General features: G+C 45.5%; 1 protein-coding gene across 2 annotated transcripts; it reads left to right on the top strand.

Moving 5' to 3' along the window:
* Positions 1–2,437: 2,437 nt before the first annotated feature.
* On the top strand, positions 2,438–16,929 carry cspg5b (chondroitin sulfate proteoglycan 5b). Of its 2 annotated transcripts, none has more exons than XM_034599353.1 (6): positions 2,438–3,094; positions 7,728–8,496; positions 9,741–9,929; positions 10,365–10,443; positions 13,080–13,244; positions 15,693–16,929. In XM_034599353.1, the coding sequence occupies exons 1-6, from the start codon at positions 3,013–3,015 to the stop codon at positions 16,335–16,337; spliced, it is 1,929 nt and encodes a 642-aa protein (XP_034455244.1). In that variant the 5' UTR covers positions 2,438–3,012; the 3' UTR covers positions 16,338–16,929. The 2 variants fall into 2 exon arrangements, with proteins under 2 accessions (XP_034455244.1, XP_034455243.1); XM_034599352.1 differs by having other exon boundaries at positions 2,441–3,094; positions 10,365–10,527.
* Positions 16,930–17,189: the final 260 nt, after the last annotated feature.

The raw sequence follows: 17,189 nt of genomic DNA, 5'->3' as shown, positions 1-17,189 counted from the left end.
CTCCAGAGGAGGATATCCGAGGATATTAAGATAAAAACATGGTGTAAACGACGGCATTTCGAGTCGAACTTGAATGTCGGGGCTAACGGACACTTGGATGACACCACAGGAGCAGTATGGAGGCCTTTTCCTTTTTTTCTCCTGTTTTTTTCCGTTTGAACAATCGATCGCCAGTTTCTTTAATTGTATTGGATTTGACTGCAGCACTGTTTAGCCCTGAAACTCTAGAAGTGTTTTGTGGACCCAAACACTTCACCCACCCCTCCATTGGCATAATGGTGAATAGATTTTTTTTTAGGGGAACTATCCCTTTAAATATCTGTCCCCAAGACATCTTGTCCCTCATATGTCAAAATAGTAAATAGCCATTGAATAATTAGATGCATATAATAATACTTTTATTTTAATGTTATAGTAATTGAAGATGGTAACTTCATCCTTCATCTCTGAGCACTAACTGAAGTTTGCATTTTACACATTAAGCTTTTTTCACAAGTATTTTAACAGCCAAGAGTGATTTTTTGATCCCTTCTTTATCTTGTTTGAATATTTTAGACCTGGAAAAGTGAAACTCACAAGAAAAAGTTTAACCAGATATGTTAATGCTGAGAATCTCCGACCTCCTGGGGCTTGTTCTGTGGCCTCTTATGAGAGCAATGACCCATATGTTGGGAACCACTGCCATATTGAGCGCTTTATGGGCATATTTGTAGTTTAATAAGCTGCCTCTTCTTCTCCCTGGAGTGTTGCAACATTGTGCACACATTCACACACAGTATGCACTTGAGGGCATTTGGACATCCTGTCCACCCCTCACTGTTCAACACGGGAACACAGGATGGAAAAACCGACGTGGCCGGAGTACATCGTGCACCAGCACACGCACAGAGCTTTGGCGTGGACTTAGGTGTGCTTTATTCCTCCATTCTGTTTCCCAGTAAGGTCCATCTGTTCATCCTGCACCAAATAATCTGAGAAGTAACGTCGTCTACTGCGACTAATTAAATCATTACTGGAAGAGTGAGAGTTGAAAGACAGGATGTGCATGTTTGTGTGTATTTATCATGGCAGAAGTGTGTGTGTGTATGGGGGGTGGGGGGTGCAAAAGCAATTTCGTTCTGCTCTGTTTGGCAGTGCATCAGTGAACATTTTTATATTTCTCTATCTCCACCACTCTCTAGCTCCCTCTCTTCAATGCTTAGCCATATCTATCCATCCTCTTCATCTCACACACAGACACACACACACACACACACACAGTCTCTCTCTTCCCCCCTTGCTGCTGTCCTTTTCTCTATCTATTCCTCTCACACTTTGCCAGCTCCTTCTTGCACAAAAATCCCACTCTTCTGTCACTGAGTGGGGGGGCTGTGAGGAATGAACTCGGTTTGAGTTTGTGTGTGTGTTTGAAGGATAATTGATGGGGAGCAGCAGGACGCTGCACACAACAGGAGCCGGGATCAATTCATTACCAGTTCGACGGGCGAAGCAGCAATCTATTTGCTTTAGGAACACAGTATTTGGTCTAAATCATTTCATAATGTATTTGACTTAATCCCGTTAAGGAGGAGAATGGTTAAGTCAGCCCTCCACGGGCCACTTTTGTTTGCTGTTAGTAATGGAAAAGAGAGGCAAACAGGAAAGTGGATTAGTGTCACAGAGAAGTGTGTTTGCATATGGCACATGAACTTGGTGGCAGTTCTGCTAAACTATGTGTGGTGATAGAGGAGCAGATAGTAAAAGGTAGTGGTGCAAAGGCGACGTGAGAAACGCTGGGGGGGGGGGGGGGGCTTGGAAGGATAAAGCGAGAAAATAGAAATGATGCTTTAGGAGAGAATGTATGAAATGGTGGGGGGGGGGCAACGTGTCTGCTTTCAGATGCATGGTGGGTGTGGATAATCCTCTTACTGTTATATTGTGATATAGGCTCCAGACAATGGCATCTGTTCATTGTACCCCCCACACACACACAGACACAAAGGTTTGTGCGGTTGCCTTTGTTAGAACTTAGTTAGGACAGCCTTACCAAAACCTCATCATGATCAATTAGTGCCTAACCCCAACCATAACCTAACCACAATTTACCTCTTATACCACTAACCTTCACCAGGACCTCAGACATTAGGTCTTGCCTCATTAGGACCAGGCTTCGGTCCTCATGAGGGCCTGACAAGATCAGTGTATGCTGTAAAGGTCCTGAATAGGTAACACACACACTCACACACACACACTCACACCTCTGTGGCCAAAAGCAACATGCACCCAAACAACTCCCTGACATGTTAACACCACCCAGAGAGAGACAGAGAGAGACTTGGACATAATGTTCACACACACACTCTCATTAGCAATGGTGTAAAATGGAGCATATTGACTTCTAGTGACAACAGAAGCTGCTTAAATCCTCCAGTCTACACAAGCTCCATCACACTGAGGCTGAACTCTGGTGTGTGTCTGTGTGTCCCTCTCTCTCTCTCTCTCTCTTTCCCTTTGCGTGTGTGTGTTGGCACTTTGACACCCAAGCGCACAGTGCGCGCGCAGTGCCGTGCCATACCACGTCGCACCGTGCCGTGCTGTGCTGTGCCGCTCATCGCCCATGAAGCCAAAGGGAAAAGGCTTAACGCCAGATCGCACGCAGGCAGCAGGCACCGACAGACCGGAGCCGGTTCATTAAAACCCGCTCTGCAGACCCGCTGTCGGCCGCGCGCATCACTACTACAACTCCTCCCGGTGCCGCCGACGGACCCGGAGCGACAAGCGCGCGCTGACGGTGTGGAGGAGGTGGGCACAATGGAACCGAACCCGAGCCGATAAGCGGTTCACTCATACACACACAGACGCTGCAGCTGAGCAGGGAGGACACACGTTCACCGGAGACATGGCGACAACCGGCAAGATCTGAACTTTGCACGAGCCGCCGCGCAGGATTATCGAGCTGTCCACCGTCTGCAGAGCGACGAGCGGGAGCCAGAGTGCGCGTCAGTGGATCGGTCACCGGGAACAGGCTCCGTGATGCCGCGCGGGGACGGAGGTGTGGGGGCCTGGCAGGTGCTGATGACCATCTCCCTGGTCATCGCCCCCCTGTCTGCACACGGTGAGTCCGCTGCACTGTACCGGTGTCCCACCCTGTGCGTGTGCGCGCGTGTGTGAGAGAGTGTGTGCATTTGTTGCATGCAGGCGCGCACGTGCATGAATCAGATCACACCTGCATTGGCTTTAATGTGTAAAATGACAAATGACAGCAGCTGCCATTTAAAACATGGACATCAGTGGTTGATGTGAAATAAAATGATCTATTGGGAGCACTGGGATTATTTTAATCTGTAGATATGAACCTGCGGGGCTTTGGTTTTCTGATCTTCTTATTCAGTTTAGATTAATACACTGATCTTTTTAAATGCATCGCAGTTTAAATGCAGTCATTTGCCTTTTGACACCCATGATGTCATTGGGTTTTCTTGCAGAGAAAAAAGGTATTCTATGAACTACTAACCTGTGCACACAGATCCATGGGTGTGAGCTGAGATGTTCTCATGTTAAGGGGCTGCTATATTGATTATTAATGACACTTGAACCATTGATCCTGCCACTGCACGGTCTGATCCGATCTCACGCCCGGTCACAAGCCTGTAGCTGTTCAATGTAAAAAGTCTTGTTCTCAGTGTTAACAGCTGTGATGCTGCAGAGAAGAGAAGCACTGTGGGTCTGTGGGTGATCGGGGAGACATTTGTCAGGTCAGTGCTGCAGCAGTGGCGGTGCGTGGCCCAGACAAAGACGGGATTAGGGCCATGTACCGTGGGTCTGTCTGCAGGGGTGGGGGGGTGGGGGGGGTGGGGGGGTCTGAATTCCCCCAGACATCCAGGGGAAGCCCAAGACAACCGGAGCCCGCAACAAGCCCTCCATCCTCCGGCCTGATCACTTACTGTCCACCCCTGCAGACGGTGCTGCAGTGTGGGAACAATAACGTGTCCCTGCCTCCGTCTGTCTGTCCGTGTGTCTGTCTGTCTGAGATAAATAGAAATGAAATGAACGCCGCCGCTGCCCAGCAACAGGGTGGCTGGCTCGTGCACGCGCAGGGTCGCCGGGGTCCCCCCCCCACCCGCGTCTCTCGCCGCATCTCGCGCCCTCGATGTGTAACCGGGCGTTAACACTGTGACATATTGACCAGTAAACACTGTCTGTCATGTTCACACACCACGTGACATCTCTGTGATCAGCCTCATTATAGGGACGTTGTGATTCTTCATCTCGTCCCATGTTGGCAGTTTGTTAGGAACACATGCAGCCCTGCGGTGAAGCCAGCCTGCATGATGATGTCCTGCTGGGACAGATTGGGGTGTTTCTAACCTGTCCTGTACAAAACAAATTATATGAATAATAAAAATATAAGATTTAAGTTTATAGCACCTTTCAAAACTTAGTCGCTTCACAAGTGAAAAATGAATAATTGAAGGCAAACAATCGCACAGCGTTAGAGCACAAATACAATATACACACGAGAAAAGAGTAAAAAAAAGATGAGATAAAACATTGTATAATTATTATTTTAAAGCTGCTATACAAATAAAGTGTATTACTATTATTAAATTACATTCATTTATACAGGCAGGTGTTCCTATCAGGCTACTCTGTCCTCCCCATTTATATCAATGCAGGTATAGGCTGAATCACAGGAGCATCTCTCTGAATAAGGCAATACAGTCTCCTCCGAAATACTCATACAGCTGAATCAACGCTTCTCTAAAACAAAAACTGATCATTTTAGCCTCAATCTATGACCCTTATAAGACAAGTAAATAAAAAAGGAAGAGCACATTTGAGAAACTGTAAACTTTGAATTTAGTCATTTTGCTTAAAAGAATCAATCAATCGACATTATGGAAATTGCTGATTATTATTCTTTTGATTATGCATGCACACATGCAAACAGGTTATCAGTGAAGGCCATGTAAGACAGTGTGGATCAAATCCAGACTCCTGGGTGCTCCGCCATGTTACTGTGTGTGTTTGTCCACGGTCTGAATGAACACACACTGTGAGGTCCATCTGCCCTGTAGCCCTAGAAAGCTCATGATATGTCACAATGGATCAGATCATCAGCGTCTCCCTGACTTTCACATGCACGCACACAGAAGGGGGGAGATGAAACTATTTATGGTTTTAAAAGCTAAGATGCACACAGGAGGGTTGCAGGTTGACCAAATAATGCAAATACCAAATAAGTGATCACCTGGACACATGCAGTGCAACATTCTCTCAAAGTTTTATTAAAAAAGAAATAAGTGCATCCAATTAATTTAACAGGGGCCAGACTGTGGATATGGTGCTCGTAGTTGTCAGAGTCTGCGAACAGGTTTATTTATATGAATATGGTAGTTGTGTCTCCATCCAACAATAGGACACCTACCCATAATTCCCTCTGCCTGCTGCTGATAAGGCCACTGCTGCTGGGAATCTAGCCAGTCACAGTGACCTCAGGTAGAAACGTGTTACCATGGCGACACGCTCAGCATAATGCCAGAGGTGAGGAGCTCAGTGACAGCAACGGGCACAAATCGCGCCCCTTTCTCAGACGGAAGTCAAACAGCTAAGCGGGTGCTCCTACCTTCAATTTGCTCGTGTTGCTCTTGTAATCTTTTCATGCTCTCTTCTTGCTCTTGTAATCGCTATGAGGCTGCTGCCAGCTGCTGACAGGATGCGGCATCTAAGTCTCGACAGGGAACAAATTGGCAGATTGGACCTATAAATGAAATTTGATTCAGTTGTAATCAGTTGTAACGGGTGCGGCGTGTCTATCTCTTTACACAAACTGTGAAGCATTCCAGCCCATTCCAGCTCGGTTTTTTCCCACAGATGGAGTTGGCATACAACACAAACTGACTCGCTGGCTGATTGATTGGAAAACAAGAGAGAGAGAGAGAGAGCTAACACTGGATTCTCTGTTTCCACTGCAACTCCCTCACCCCACTCCTCCTTTCAACATGGCACCTCTTTACATCTCACCATGGCAACAGCAGCATGTGTGTGTGTGTAAGTGTGTGTGTGTGTGTTTGTAAGAGAGGTGAATCTCATGGTTCCTCAGCCACCACTAGTCCTTGTGACTCCAGGCACGTTCAGATGGTTTTTGTATTAGCTCTGAATGAAGTGGCAGACACAGGAAGCAGCGATCTCATTGGACGGACGCAGCAATTCCAGGGTGGCAGTGGGACAGAAGCCGTCCGGCCAAGTATCTGGACGAGTTTGGCAGTTTGTGCCGATGTACCAGGCCAATGGAAAAGTACGAAGACGTGGAATTCTTTTCTTTTTTTTTTTAAATCAGTCAGCTGTGGAAACGGTACCTCAAGTGCAAGAAAAATATTCCCCACTGGGGTCTGCCTCTCTGTCTTGTTCCCTTTAGTTTCCCCTAGAAAAAGATGTAGATCTACATTTTTGGGGGACGCACAAATTTGCAAAGAGTTAGGTGAGAAGATAAAACTCGCCTAATATAAAGCAGCCACCGGGGAAAAAACTAAAAGATAAAATACAATAAAGTCTGGTTGATATAAACGTTTGACTGCACAGCGTGGATTTGTAATGGCACAGAGGTCACCTGCTGCATGTTGAGAGGTTTTGAAGAATCCCTGTGTGGTTATATCTCTTTATCTCTTTGTTTCCTTGTCTGCTTCTTTGACTGCGTGTTTCCATCTTCCTCTGCAGATTGCCAAGTTGAGGCGAAGTGCCTGACCAGTCGGCCTCTAACCTATAGCTCTAAATCCTAATCTAATCCTCGCCCTGTCTCGGTCACCAGAGCACATTAGTCAATCACTGGTTGTGCCTAATCCTGCATCTCCACAGTCTGATTACACGTCAGTCCTCGGCTCTTGTTCTGATTTCTTTCTCAATTAATCACTTAGGACAATCTCTTAAGACACACTTAAATCAGTTTGTTTTCGAATGTTGTGCTTTTTTTTAAATTGTTTTGTAAAAGGAGAGTGTGACTTTACAGTATTCTCCTGGCCTGCTGCAGCCTGAAGGCGCTTTCTGCAGAATACTGTAGGGATCCTTTTAAATTATTCATCCCTCATCCTTGGGCCACAATCTTCATAAAACTAAACAGAGACGACACCATGGGATCGGCTCCGGTTCAGGAGAGAAGCTTTAAATGTGTTTGTACAAGCTTTCTTTTTATGACTTTGACCTCTATATTTAGATGAAATCACCAAAAATACGTGAAAAACTCCCCAGCCGCTGCGTCATCGATGCAGTGTGTGACAATAAGATTATGCTAAAGGGGCACTGGATTGATTTTTACACATCAAAGACAGTTTACCTGTCACATTAAAGAGGACGCAGCCAGTGAAACAGCAGTGTGTTGTGTCTTCAGTGGAGGAGCTTTGTTTATGCTGAGCAAATAAACCATGTCGGTGACATCACTGTTGTCTCGACTTAGGCTTTGAGACTGGGATTTTTTAATGAAAATCCGTGATACATGCGAGTGGCTTTTGTTTTAATGTCATTTTCGAAGTTAAAAAAAGAGCTGTTTATGTAAAACCATTCATTCATTGAAATCTGTTCAATTGTTTTTGTGTAATGTTGCTCACAGACAAACAGACAGGGGGTAAAACCTAACCTCCTTTGTAGAGAGAATCTCATCTTTGCTGTTTTTGTTTAAACTGTCACTTGTGAGTGGAAATCCCAAACTAAACCACTGGGCTATCTGATAACCTTTCATTGTGTCGGATTGACAGGGAGGCATTCGCTGACCAGGCGCCATCATCACCACAACCAATCATCTCTCAACAAGGAGGCCTTGAACACCAGGATGATGCTGAGTGATGACTCGGCGGAGAGAGACCACCTGATCGGAGCAGGTCTCGGGGCCAAACTCCCTCTCAGCTCCACCAAACATCACCATTCTCGCAAACACGTCCACCTAGACTTCGTAGAGGAGGACCCACCTGTCGTGGAGGAGCTCACTGCCGGTGGTGCAGGTCCAGACCAGCCTGGAAACCCCCTGACCGATGACGTCATCACCGTGGCGTTCCACAGCCCGGCGCCGGATGTTGTGCCCTCTGACGCTTTGGATTTGGCAAAAGTCCCCAAACCCCAGAAGCAGAAAGGGGCGGACCCCACCGCATGGACGCTGTCTGACTTTTACGACTACCTTGCACCTGACGATGACCTCTCAGCATTGGATACGACCCCGGAGCCCGAGCCCACGCCTTCACCCCCAGCCGACATGGAGGATGAGAATCCGCGCCTTTCTGGTTCTCCTGCTGTCCCTGACTATGTGAAGCCTAAAGTAGAGAGTGGGCCCTCCTCACCTGTTCCTCCAATGCCAGGGCCAGATAAGGACGATGAGGTCGGCGTGGGTGGTGCCATGGGGACTGACGGCTGCAGGCTGGGCTTTGTCCGCTCTGGACCAGGGGTGTGTGTGTCTCAGTGTGACACTGAAACCAATTTATGCTTCAATGGAGGGGTGTGCACCGTGGTGGCAGGAATGGGGGCTTTCTGCAGGTAAGAAAAACAAACAGGTAAACTGCACTGGCTGTTTTGGTTGTTTCTGGGTAAACTGTAAGGTTGTTTGCACCAGAAAGTGTTTAATAACAGAAAGGCTTTTCATTAGCATTTAAAAAGATTCAGTGACATTTAGAGGAGAAGTGGTGCACATGCATTCGCACATTATTTGAGTATTTGGGAGGATTGTTGGCAGCTCAGATTTCCTCCCATTTAATTTGTGTTGTTGGGATCGGTTTCAAAATGTTCTCTGTCCAACACAAAGAAAAGATTTAGGACATTTCAGACAAGCACACACACAATTACACCACACACACACACATGCACAAAGACAGAAGGCTGGTTTAATGTGTCATGAGGGTTTGTCAAGATCACAGCAGGGTCGCTGGAGGATAAGCTCAGTATTGGAGGCAGGGGGTAAAGTGTGTGTGTGTGTGTGTGTGTGTGTGTGTGTGTGTGTGTGTGTGTGTGTGTGTGTGTGTGTGTGTTAGCAGTCTGCTGAAAGATGATGTAGACACACAAAGTACAGACTCATAGAAAGTATGAGAAAGATGGCAATGCAGTGAGGTCAGGGAGGAGCAACACACACACACACACACACACACACACACACACACACACACACACACACACACACACACACACACACACACACACACACACACACACACACACACACACACACACACATTAAATGGAGATGCACGCATGCTTCTCGTGCACATACAGTAAACCACACCTTGATAGCACCATCTGTCCCACCCTGAGCTGAGAGGTAAACTGTAGCTCAGCTTATCATACCTGCTGAGTAATGGCATACACACACACACACACATACACACATACATATGCTGGATACGCAGTCTAACACCAGCATGGAATTACACAGAAAAAAAGGACGAATATGGATGAGGTACAGACGCACACACACACACACACACACACACACAGACACACACTAACACACACACCCTGATCCTCTGATCTCATTAAGGACTCGGCCGAATCCCTGCTTTGCTGGACAGACCTCAGTGCACCATGTCATCAGCTCCGAGTACCCTCTTCACTCTGGATAACATGCTGTTGCTATAAATATGATAAATAGGCCAGTTAAGCGTTAACACTCATGATAAACCTGTTGGCTTTTTTCATACAGCAGGTCAACAAAATAGGAAGAACACAAGATACTGTGTTAAAAATGAACTTTGTTTCTCATGTTTCTGTTTCTGCCCCCTTCTGTCCAGGTGTAACGTACAGGACTACATCTGGAACAAAGGCACGCGCTGTGATTGGGCGGTCACAGAGTTTCAGGTGATTTGCGCGGTGGTGGGCGTGTCCTCCTTTGTGCTCCTCCTCCTCTTCATGATCATCGTATTCTTTGCCAAGAGGCTGCACCGCCTCAAGAACGAGAACAGGCGCCTTCGCAAACGCAGGTGTGTGTGTGTACTTCTACCTTTGTGAGGACATTTTGACCTGTCCTCCCTTTTTCAATGGACGGTTTGAGGGTTAAGACTTGGTTTTAGGGTTAGGGTTAGGCATTTAGTTGAGAGGTGACTTTACTATGTCAGTGTCTAATTCCTGTAAAACAATCTAATAAAGCATGTTGACATCAGTGAGAACAATCCCTCTAATCAGATCAAATTTGATTTTATATTCACCAGCCACAAAGTGATATTTAGAGTTTATCTGTTGCTCTTCTCTTGTATCCACTGAATTATTTACATTGTTGATATACGTTTATGGATAAAGTGTCTACCAGAGGCTTTAATACCAGCTGCACGCTGTGCATGAGCAATGTAGGTAATATCTGGACCTGGAAACATCGAAGTGCAATAAGAAAAGCTCTCTTTCTCTGTGCCCTCCTGCAGTAAGTACCGGCCGCAGAGCAGCGAGCCGCAGACGGACGGCCTCTCGGTTTCCACGACGGCCGACGGCTCGCAGCCAAATGTAAGGAAACTGTGCGACACCCCTCCGCCCGCTCCCCAAGCTCACACTCACAACCTGGCGTACTATGACAACATTATCTGTCAGGTATGCCCCAGCTCTCCTCATGTTTACTCTCCTCTCTCTCTCCTTCCAACTCTTCTTCTATTCTGTTGGATGTTTTCTCTCTTTTTCTTTATCTGTTTGCCTATAATTTCATTTTCTCCATCTGTTGTCCCCTCTTCCTCTTTATGTTTGCTCCTGTGTGCAAGCTTCACTAGTGATTTGATCTATGTATCTGTCTGCGGTCATCCTCTGTCTGTGTATGCATGGCATGAAAACACAAATAACTGAAGCTTGTTGTGGTATGCACACACCAAACCCCCATTTGATCCCTTGTTGAATCAGAAATTGGTTTTCACCTGCAGTTGTGTATGTACAGCATAAGTGTGTGTTTAATGCTTTTCACACTCACTAATGCCCTTTAGAGGCCACCACCAACCAGCTATACCTGGGAGTATACACCCAGAAACCCTTATAACCACATTCAGGTAAGAGCAGAGCAGAAATGTCCACATTGCCTGCAGAAGTTTCCCCTCCCCGGCTTCGCTTTCAGCTTGAGCAACATCTATAGATGCCAGATCTTCAAAAACCTCACTTCCTCCTCCTGCATCTGATCGTGCATCGGCTGTGCTCCGCGTACGCTGCAGTTGAAATGATTAATCACCCCCTGCTTCCTGCAACCAGTAGTTCTGAGTTGTTATATAGTCTGCGCTGTGTGAATAATTTGTTTCCCAAATTAGGAGGCTCAATGAGGAGCCTTCATTTTGTTTGAACAGCCATTTTAGGGTCCCCGTGCCGCAGGCCTCACTCTATTCCACCCAGTCCTCCTCCATAGGTTGCACATGTAGAGCTGATATAGTCAACTGCATTCTGTAGCAGCATGTGTGTGTGTGTGCGTGCGTGTCTGTGAATATAAATGTGTATGCATTGATGTATTAATTTCCATGTTTCTGAATGTGGGGGTTTGTGTGCGCAGGCAGATTAACGCGTGCCCCTGTTTGGCATTCATCAATCACACTCGCCTGCTGGGTTACTGACCCAATACAGTTTACTGACGCATGGTCAAACTCTTAAACTCAATAATCAATGGAAAGTAGTGTTGATAGAGGAAGATCTTAATACGAGATTAACAACAAATTGCGTTAAAAGTTATTCAAAGCAATTTTTACATGCATGACCTTGAGTTTTTGGAACTTGCTGTCTCTGGTGTTAAAGTATGTTTGGTTAGTTGTGTCCAGCTGTGGCCAGTGTGGCGGATCGATGGTGGCCTACTTGCCGCCTGCTGTGCCCATGACCTTCAGATGTCTGTGACATGCCAGTCAGTCGATAGCTCTAACATTGACAAGCTGACACATGCAGATGTACACAGACACAACAGTTGTTGCAGTCACAGAAACACTGTTAACTGCTGCATTTAGTTCATTTCACACAAAACACAGATCGAAAGATTTTGCAAAACCCCACACACATTCTCAGTCCATTACCCACACTGGACTGGACTAGCTTGAGTGAACAAATTGTGACTTTTTTTTTTTTTAATGTTAATATAAACCACTGCTCTCAGATATCTGCTGGCATTTCAGCACGGTTGTTACAGATGAGTTTCTGTGACGTCCGGATGCTCTAAATGTCAGGTCTAGAGGCTAAAAAGCCCCTGCAGGCACACGGTCTGCAATGCAGTCTTTTAAATGTCAGAGAGCCGATTGACTATGACCGAGTCCGATTGCCCTCGATTCAACTCTTCTTGGGCGGCTGATTGGTATCTTTTTAAGAAGCCAGAGATATGATTAGTTGATTAGATAAAGGTCTCTGCATAAAGACTGAGTATCAGTTCACACAGTGACCCGTATGTGTTCAAGAGGATCACATCAAACAGGACTGACGCTCTCTGTGTGACAGGCATAGGATTCTGCTTTCCTGTTCTGCTTCTTTTCAGTTTCCACTTTAAAATGGGGCTTTTATTAATTTTTCTGAATTCTTTGAAGATTCTATCGTCAATAATCCTGCAATGTGCTTATCACTTATAACTCTGCACTGGCCGTGTCTCAATTCAAGGGCTGTATCATTCGGGTGACGAGGCCTTATCCTGCCCATGAAGGAGGTGTTTTGGGAAAAGAAGACCGCGAATGCCGAAATTAGACTTGTCTTGTCTTCAGAAGCTTTACGTGATCTGTGTCACGAGCTCATCACGTCCTTATTGATGTTGCCTAGCAACAGAGCTGAAGTTGAACACGACAAGAAAGTTTTAATGTTGTGTACTCATAGCTGTTAGGTTGAGTTGAAGTGTGATACTCAAGGTACTCAAGAATTGGATACCTCGTCACTTGCCGGCGACATTACCTTTGTCAACTAAGCGCTGTGAATCCTGGGATAGGTTTGGCCTGGAAGGATCCACCCATTGGAGCCTTTGTTTCTCAGGGAGGAAAAGATGCCGTTTGTTGGCTGTATTTGAAGGTTTAGTCTAGTCAGGTGCTAACACATCCACACTCAAATGAATCCATGCACTTTGTGGTTGCAGAACTCGTTATGTGTGCTATGTCCTCTGTGTGCTAGTGTGTATCACGGTGTGCATAATGAGTACGTAACTCTCCCCACAGGATGACCCCCAGAAGAAGGACGACCCAGGGAAGTCCCCGCAGCCCAAGGAAGAGGGCTCTATGAACATCCTCAACTCTCATTCCCCCAAGCATGAGAACAATCGCCCGACCTCCGTCGCTCACGACCACGACCACACTCCCAACAACACAGAGGAGAACGCCGAGGTAAACAGTCTCCAGAACAATCTGGTTTAAAGTAAACACCATCTGACAAAATGTGCTGCTGAAGAATCCGACAAAAATATTTAATGTGCACACAAACAACAAAAGATGATTTTAGGCTAACATTGTTTACACCTTGCAAAGTGTTTTTATACAGTTTTAATCAGGCCTCATGTCAAAAGTAAAGCACAACACGAATTAAAGGACACAACTTGAAAAGCACAATAGTCCTGTTTACAAGGCTGTCATGCCATCACTGACCACATAGTGGCGCCGCTGCCTCCTTTCTTTTCTCTACCTGCCTCTTACTGCTGGTCTAAAATCTCTGGCTTGGACCAACTACTGACTCTCCTCTCTGCTGATGCTCTGCCTTGGTCTTTGACCAATGAACTCTCGCTCCTTCATCCTCCTCCTCCTCTCCTGTTTCCTTAACCCCGCCCCCTCGCCTCAGCCCGCCTTACTGTCTCGCTCTGCCCGCATGCATTGGTGTTCTCAACGGAAAGTGTCTGAAAACGTAAAATATTTGCAAAAAAGAAGTATGTGGAAATCAAGTGAACTTGTATTTGCGAAAAATATTCATGTTTGCTAATAGGTGGATATGTCTAGACTACATGAGGTCAAAGTAATTGCTTGGAGTTGATATTTGAATCTATATACATATATTACACACACTGTGTCTTGGTTTTCAATGTGATTTCTAATACTTTAATGTACTTGAGGTTCTTTTGTACTTTTTTGGGTATACATGGAGGATTATAGTTCACAGTGGTTGGAATAAATCTTTTTAATTTTATCCAGCTTGTCCCTGTGTTTTGCTGTGAGCTCCACTTTCCCTCTATTCTCTCTCTTTCTCACTCTCTTCTCTCTGCATGTCTGCTCATGATGAAGCTAACTACTGCCCCACTGCTCCCATCCTAATAATAACCGAATGCATGGCTGACCCTGCTTTTGTGCCACAGCTCGCAGATTAACACCACACACACACACACAATGGTTTTCTTTGTGCCCGTTCAGCACCACGGACAGCTCTCCAGGATGAATACAAACTACCACAAGAGGTTTTAAATCAAAATTTCAAGCAGCATTCTTACCCACATCGAATATTTTAGTGAGAGAAAAACATCACAGATCACTGAATTTTAATTCGTCATTTACAGAATCTAGATTTACTTCTTAACAAGGAATGAAAATTAAAGTTAAATTAGCTATTGTTTATTCAGTGCTTTGAGTTCCTCTGTCGATTCTCCTTTGTAGAAATCTACTGTTTTGTTGCACAAATTTCCCGAAACCACACTATTATGTTACATTGTTTAATTTTGTACATTATTTTATTTCTTCATGTCCAGTGTTGATCATTTGTACCATCATCTGTATTTTTACGCTCCTGCATCCATGGATGGATTACTACATGGGCTTGAATTTGTATTGGCTGTCAGCTAATACGAATTCTGATTTAAAATCCTATTGCAGCTTTACATTTAGGCAACAATGAGCTGATTCCAACAATAGTATAGGGAAGGATATAGTTCATTTTGACCACAGAGACCAATCAAAGTAAAAATAGAATCAAATAATTTCAGCGGGAGAGATAATAAGATAAAAATAAGCACAAACAGACAAAGTGCAGTAATAGGTACAGCAGAGAAATTAACCAATCGATCAAAGATAGAGGAGAACAACAGTCATTAATTTCATTCAAGTGGTTAAAGTTGGGGCACACGAGCATGTTTTTCCATCTGTGTGCAGTTACCAGCTCCCTGCTTCATAAAAGTTATCTTAAAACAACAAAATATATGTTTTTTACGATAGTTTCCCTGAGAGTTTTCTCATGTCTAAAGTTGGTTGTAGGTTTAAGTTGTTGTAAAAAACATGTTTTATCATTAACAGTCATTTTATCAAATGAGAACTTATGAATCCACAGAGAATTATCAGACAACTCTGCAGCCCTCCTGAGCTCCACATAGCTTCATAGCAGCTTTGGTTTTCCAGCCTTTACATCACTCTCATAGCATTGTTTTTATGCCACAGCAGGAAACCATAAAAACCCATCGTGCATTACCCAGCATCAAATGGCAGAATAGCAGTTAAAGAAATTAGCTGCATAAAAGTCACATATTTCCCTCAGGATTTGGTGGAGACCCAAAAACAAAGTTATTATTTGACAAAGGTTCATGAAGCAGCCAGAAACATGAATCCACATGAATGCTAAGGTTACTCATATCTGCCGGTTGTATAATTTGTAAACAGTTTGCTCCATTACTTAATAATGTTAGTGTTCACAGCTGGTTTCCTCTGCCCCCAAGTGGCATATAAATCAGTTTTCACCTTCCGTGTCTGTGCCCAGGGGCCCATTGTCTCATAATCCATCCATGCCTGTATAGCTTCATTTCATTATTTTGTGACTCTCCCTGCATTGTTGCATCTCTCTCTACCTGCCACTTTCCACATCAGGATGGAGTCACTATCGGCCTGGAAGTGCTCCTGCCCAAAGAGGCCAAGCGCCACTCAGAGACCAGCTCGCCCCTTCAGTACGACGTCTTCCTCTACAAGGTCGCCAACAATGGAGACACCGACTCCCCCAGCCACGCCCCTCCCTCTCACAGTGCCAACTCTTACTCCACTTTTCACCACATCCCCAAATCGCCCAAATCGCTCAAGAAGCCCAAGTCGCCCAAGGTGTCGAAGTCATCCAAATCACCCAAACACACCAAGGAGCATCCACCCATCAACCATGAGCCCTTGTCTGTGAGGCACTCCTCGCCTGGCCGTCACCTCTCCACCGCTCACTACCCGCCATGCTCTCGTCACTCTGCACCCGAGTGCTACTCTTCCCCCAGCTGCCACCCATCCTCCCACCACTCTCCCTCCCAGTACAAATGCATGCCCACATCTGCCTCCACCCCGCCCCAGATGCGCAGGCCCAGAGGTCGATCTCACGGTCCCGACTCGGAGCACTCGGGGACTGGGAGAGAGCACCACAGCGGACATATTCGTCCGTCTCCATCCTCGCCTCATCTTACCCAGCCTTCTCCATCACCATCAGGCAGGGTGAAGTACAGCCCGGTCAGCACCCGATCCCTGCCACCGCTCTCCTGACCAGGCCTTGGCGTCCATAAACTCAAACGCACAAAACGTCTCTCATGATCTAATCTCTTCACTGATCTGTCCATCATGACTCTAACCCTTTTATTAGTGATTTATAGGTGAATTATCCATCCATCCGTCATCCATCTTTGTACTCTGACTCCCTAAGTTTATACCCGGACGATGAGCACAGCACCTGCTCCATGGAGCCAGAAAACTAGAACTGGGATCACGCTGTATACACCACACTCACTCCAACTCAGACACAGATGCACCAAAACGCATCAAATAAATCACTGTGTAGTCTCTGCAGCCACACGTTCACACCTTTGTGTAAATAATTAAACGTCTCAAAGCTCAGGTTACCGCTCGCACAAACACAAAAAAAACCATCCACTACATCTCTCCTAGAACGGTGCCAACGACTGCTGAAGATAGTGTTTGTAAAGGTTTCATAGAAGTTTACAACAGTAGCCTTAGTGTTTTCAACTGTTTTTACGAATCTTTTGCTATTCAGTGTGTACGATTATCACGTGTTTTCAAAGGCTTTTTGGTATGTTTTTCATGTTTCTAATCCTCAATAAAAAAAAGATGAACGACAAAATGTGCAGCATTGTGCTCTACAGACGGAGAGAGAGGGAAAGAAGAGCAAAGCAAACAGAGAGACGCTGATGCAACAGGAATAGAAGATGAGGATTGTCGTTGTGTGTTAAAAAATACGAGGGACTATGTCTCCCTCTTATGGATACAGCAAGAACTGCAACGTGAAAGGCGTAATAAAGGCCCTCGTAATCCTGGCTCTTCATTTAGTTTCCAGTTTTAACATTATTTGTTGAATAATATGTTAAAGAAGCAAATACTCTA

Source organism: Hippoglossus hippoglossus, chromosome 11 (assembly GCF_009819705.1).
Source record: "Hippoglossus hippoglossus isolate fHipHip1 chromosome 11, fHipHip1.pri, whole genome shotgun sequence".
Taxonomy (NCBI): Eukaryota; Metazoa; Chordata; class Actinopteri; order Pleuronectiformes; family Pleuronectidae; genus Hippoglossus; species Hippoglossus hippoglossus.
The sequence above is the reverse complement of the archived record's forward strand: the minus strand, read 5'-3'. Positions and strand labels throughout refer to the sequence as shown.

Excerpts from the sequence above, each read along its gene's own strand:
- cspg5b (XM_034599352.1), top strand. The coding sequence starts at position 3,013 with ATGCCGCGCGGGGACGGAGGTGTGGGGGCCTGGCAGGTGCTGATGACC. Across the intron at positions 8,497-9,740 it reads GGAATGGGGGCTTTCTGCAG|GTGTAACGTACAGGACTACA; the intron begins GTAAGAAAAACA and ends CCTTCTGTCCAG. Across the intron at positions 9,930-10,364 it reads AGGCGCCTTCGCAAACGCAG|TAAGTACCGGCCGCAGAGCA; the intron begins GTGTGTGTGTGT and ends GCCCTCCTGCAG.